Consider the following 5,241-nt stretch of genomic DNA (forward strand, 5'->3'; position numbering starts at 1 on the left):
ACACACACACACACACACACACACACACACACACACACACACACACAGAGTCAGGTGTGGTGAATGAAGCCTGAAATACCAGAACACAGCATTCGGTCTTAGGAAGGAGGATCATCTCAAGTTCAAGGCCAGACTAGGCTACAGACCGAGGCCCCATCTTAACAAACAAACAAATCAACCAACCAGGGGGAAAGTTAATATATCCCAAGTTTCTACACTCAGTCATACCACAAGGTATATTTCAAAACATCATGCTATATATCCTATGAACATAAAATTTTATTTATCAGCTACAAAGTTAAAAATGCAGGCAGGCCTGGTGCAAGCCTGGATCCCCAGCTTCTTAGGGCTCTTAGTCAGAAAGACTAAAGAGTCAGTGTCAACCTAGACTATAGAATAAGTTTCAAGGATAGCCTGGGCAACTTAGTGACTCTGTTTCAAAACAAAATAATATAATGACAATTGGGGATACAGCTAAGTGGCAGAATGTTTGCCTAGCATGTGCCAGTCCCTAGGTTCAGTCTCTATTTAAAAACAAACAAACAAACAAACAACTCCCCTAAAATACAATAAAGCTAAGCATGATATAACCAACTATAAACCCCACCACCTACTCCCCACTCTCAGCAGACACCTCATAGTTCAGGCGGCCTCTAACTTTCTGTAGAGTGGACAATGACCTGGAACTCTTGACGGCCCTGATCCTACTTTCCAAATGTTGTAAGATTACAAGTATACCATCAAACCTGGCTTTAAAAACTTTTTGATAGGTAGAAGTGATTTATTGTGAGTAAATAAGAGAAATATAATATATGGACATTTTACACTGTTATGCACTGAGATTTTTTTTTGTTTTTTTTTGTTTTTTTTGTTTTTTTGTTTTTTTTTTTTTTCTAGACAGGGTTTCTCTGTGTGTAGCCCTGGCTGTCCTGGAACTTACTCCGTAGACCAGGCTAGCCGCGAACTCTCGAACTCAGAGATCCGCCTGCCTCTGCCTCCCAAGTGCTGGGATTAAAGGCGTGAGCCACCACCGCCCGGCATGCACTGAGATTTTAAAAAGAAAATTTCTAGGGCTGGAGAAATGGCCAGTAATTAGGATAATCTCCAGGGGCACCTACCTGTGCTTACATGCAACCCCTGCCTCCACTCATATATAATTAAAAAACAATAAAAGTAAATCTTTAAAAAAGAAATTTTCAAATGCTTATATTGCTTTGGACATTATTTAAGGAATAAAATACAGAGATGACAATAACCAAGAGAGAAGAAGTAAAGTCTGGTGGGCCAAAGGTTCAAAAAGATAAATGTAAGAAAAGTAACTTCAAACAGTTCTCTGAGGAACAGGCAGATACTTAACAGTACAGAAGCCGTTGGAATAATGATCTTTCACATAGGCTCTTAGAGCATTGTCACACGATTCCCTCCAAGACTTCAGGCCTCCATCCACATCCTCTGGCTGTGGGTCACTTGCTTCTTTCCGTAAATGATCAAACTTAAAGGAAATTTTGTTTCTTGGATCTAAAAATCTGTTGTTACCAAGGTCACCATGCTCTGTAATTAAGACCTTCCAGAGAAGAATTACAAATATAAGTAATTCTACAAGAAAGATAATTCGTATTATGTTTTGCAAAAAAGAAATAATATCCTAAGAAAGTTAACTTTTAATTTCTTTTCCACATTGACTTTTAAACCATGTATCATTTTTATTCTCATAAAAATAAAACAATGTTTTCCTCTTCCCAACAATACCCTTTATATCTTGATTTCTATCTAATGTATTATCCATGTGTATATATTCCTAGCTATAATACCAACTTTCATGTATTCATTTTTACATACTTTATGAAAGTTTTCAGGGCCATTGTATTATGGTGAGTAATACAGCTACATGGTCCAAAAATGTATTAAATGAAATCTTTTTCTCATCCCTATCTTCTAGCAGACTCCTCGAGTAACTTAAGCTAATCCTAATTAATATCTCCAGTATTTTTGTTAGACTTTCTCTGCACCTCTCTGGAACCCAGGGTTACATATACAAAGCTATGACTGAGCTACATATCAAGTCAATGGCACTCTTTTTCCCTATGGGAAATCCACTTGGTATTACCAGAAAGAATTTTCTAATATGCAGACTATTTTAAAAATCAAAGACATAAACAAATATATTCAAAGCCAATTTCCTAGCTGCTTTGACTTTTACATCTCTATTGCCTGCCAAGCACAGACTATGGAACAGGTAGTCATTACCTGGTCATCGTAGCCTTCTATCTTCACAGGTGTGAACTGATCCATGTTATACTGGGCAAATGCACTATTTTAAAAAAGAATTGAAACAGTAAATAGTATCTCCACTTTACCAGCTACTTTAATCCAAACACTTCAGAACCATCCTTCACTTTTCTTTCCCACCAGATTTATGATAAGTATAACCAGAATCTTACTCCCCAGGTCCACCACTTCTACCTGAACTATTGCCTTGTCTCAATTCAGCCTCTGCCCACTTACAAAGTTATTAGAATAAATAGCTGGTGACTACTCTAAACCTTAAGTCTCACCATGTCATTCTGTTTAACTTAACCACGTCATCTCATTCTAAATGAAACTCACTCTTTAATGTGACCCTTAACATCCTACTTACACTAGAAGTGCTAGGCACTATCAGGGAATGGTACTGTGGTTAGAACCACTGGCATCAAAATGTAAAAAAGAAAGTAAATCCTAGGTGGATCTAATGTATTATCTTTACCAGCTATAATAAAGCCTTCTTCAGCTTATACAGGAAGCAATAATGATGGCGAGCATCACTGAAACAGCATGTATTAAGCACCAACAAGAGTCTGGTCAAGAGCATTTCATTACAGAAATGAAAGTAAACTTTTCTTCCTTTCTTCTCCCTCTCCCCTTTTCTCTAGACAGGGCTTCTCTGTGCAACCTTGGCTGTTCTGGAACTCACTCTGTAGACTAGGCTGACCTCAAACTCAGAGATCTGTCTCTGCCTCCCTAGTGCTGGGATTAAAGGTGTGCACCATCACTGCCCAGATAAAAGAGAATTTTTTACCCCCATAAAAAAAAATTTAAATACACGGGCTCAGGAGAAAAAACAAAACTTTAATTAAGTAGGTTCTCCAAGAAATCTGCAAGAATTTGAACGAACACACACACACAAACACACACACACACACACTCTCTCTCTCACAGAGTTTTAGTGTCTGTGGGTGTAATTAAAACAGCTGAAGCATCTGAACTCTGTACTGACATAACCGTTCCTAATTAGAAATCAGGATATTTGAGTTAGAGCAGCATTTTTCAACCTGTGGGCGCACACACACACAGGGGTCACCTGAGACCATCTACACACCAGAAATATACATTATAATTCAAAACATTAGCAATTATTGTTAGGAAGAAGCAATGAAAATAACTTTATGGTTGAGTGTCACTACAAGATTGGGAACTATATTAAAGGGTTTTAGCATTAGGAAGGCTGAGAAACACTGTGTTTTCACTCAGTAGCCTCCTAGCCTTGAACACACGTTAATCATCCTGTTTCACCTACCAAATGCTGGGAATTGCACTACCATGCTTGTCTCCAAATACTTTTCAGGGCATTTTACCCCAGTATTAGTGGTAATTTGTCAAGAAGATATACAGAGTACCTTCAATGTGTTCCTTAGTTTGCTCAGTAATTATAACTAGAGAATCACTCAAGATGAGAATCACAGTGATGGTCTAGAAATCCTAGATCAACAGAGTCTAGTCACAAATGCAGCATAGGCAGGGCAGATGATTGGTTACTAGGTAACAACCATTAAAATACTTCCTATATCCAAAATTAAACAGATTATATAGCATACCAGAACAATTTATGATACTTATATGTTTTACATCTACAAATTCTTGCCCTCCCCAGTTGATTTTCAGCAATATCCAATTCAGGTTTCCTCTTTACAGAGAGACTTTGGGCAGTTGGGTAGACAGTAACTGATACAAAACTTTGGGTAGAACAGAATACTGACAAAGCCAGATAACAGGAGACCTTGAAAGCCACACTGTTTACATTGATTCTAGAAGAATTAACAACAAACAAAACAGAACTTCAAACCAACAACAAGCCTCACCACTATATGTTTTTAAGGACAAAGAGGAATGAAAATAATTATTTTTTTGTGTGTATGACAACATCTCACTTATCTTGTTTGCTTAGAACTTGCTATGTAGCTGAGGTTGGCCTTCAGCTCCTGATCCTCTTGGTTATCTTGTAAATGTGAGGATTAAGCAAACATCACTCTACCTGGCTGGAAATGGTATTTTAGGAAGATTAGTTAGCCTATTACTGACTAAGGATTCAGTGACCAGGAAAAATAATCATGACTTTATCCTATAACCAGTTCTATTTTTCTAGAAGCTTCATCAATCTTTATTGGCTGTCTAATATTTCTATAAATAGCAGTTTAAAAAAATTCATAGTATGACTAGGCATGGTGGCATACACCTGTAATCTTAGCATAGCAGAGGCAGAAGTGGGGCTTGGTGGAGAGATAGGGAAGAGAGGGGTCAAGGGCAGAGGCAGAGGCAAGATTGCTTTGAGACTAAGTTTGAGGCCGCCTGGTCTACATAGCAAGTTCAGATCAGCTACACTTTAAAAAAAAATTCTATATGAACTACAAAAATTCTGCTTTAAAACTATATTAAGTTTTAAGGAAGCCAATATTTTAGGGGAAACATATTTCTTCTACTAAAAATAAAATTTAAAAAGAGAAAGAAAAATAAACAAGACTTATGGTTTAGATATGAAGTATTACCGCAAAAGGTCCTCATAGACCAGGCTGGCCTCTAACTCAGAAATCTGCCTGCCTCTGCCTCCCAAGTGCTGGGACTAAAGGCATGCACCACCACCGCCCGGCGGCAAAAGCTCTTAAAACAGTTTTCTATAGCTAAGGAGACTGTCTGGCTAGGCTTGGTTTTGAAGGCCTGGTCCCCAGCTGGCAATGATTTTAGGTTCCAGAAACTTAAGAAGATAGGCCCTAGCTGAAAAAGGTAGGTTACTAGGATATGTCCTTGGGGCTGTATCTTGTCCCAAACCCTGCCTGCCTGTTTGCCATTATGTAAGAAATCTGTCACATGTTTGTGACATGATGATCTATCTTATCCCGGGCCAGAATCAATATGACCATGGACTATGGACCATGGAGAAACACACACACACACACACACACACACACACACACACACACACACACA

At 38.3% G+C, this 5,241-nt stretch overlaps 1 protein-coding gene across 1 annotated transcript in view; it reads right to left on the reverse strand.

Moving 5' to 3' along the window:
* Capza1 (capping actin protein of muscle Z-line subunit alpha 1) overlaps window positions 1-5,241 on the reverse strand; it is a 49,171-nt gene that overhangs the window by 15,986 nt on the left and 27,944 nt on the right. The window contains exons 4-5 of the mRNA XM_028755618.1: window positions 2,248-2,311; window positions 1,358-1,564 (exon numbers count right to left, since the gene is read on the reverse strand). Of these exons, the coding sequence (XP_028611451.1) occupies window positions 1,358-1,564; window positions 2,248-2,311 (271 nt within the window). The remainder of the gene's footprint in view (window positions 1-1,357; window positions 1,565-2,247; window positions 2,312-5,241) is intronic.

Source organism: Grammomys surdaster, unplaced genomic scaffold, assembly GCF_004785775.1.
Source record: "Grammomys surdaster isolate TR1022 unplaced genomic scaffold, NIH_TR_1.0 126071, whole genome shotgun sequence".
NCBI lineage: Eukaryota > Metazoa > Chordata > Mammalia > Rodentia > Muridae > Grammomys > Grammomys surdaster.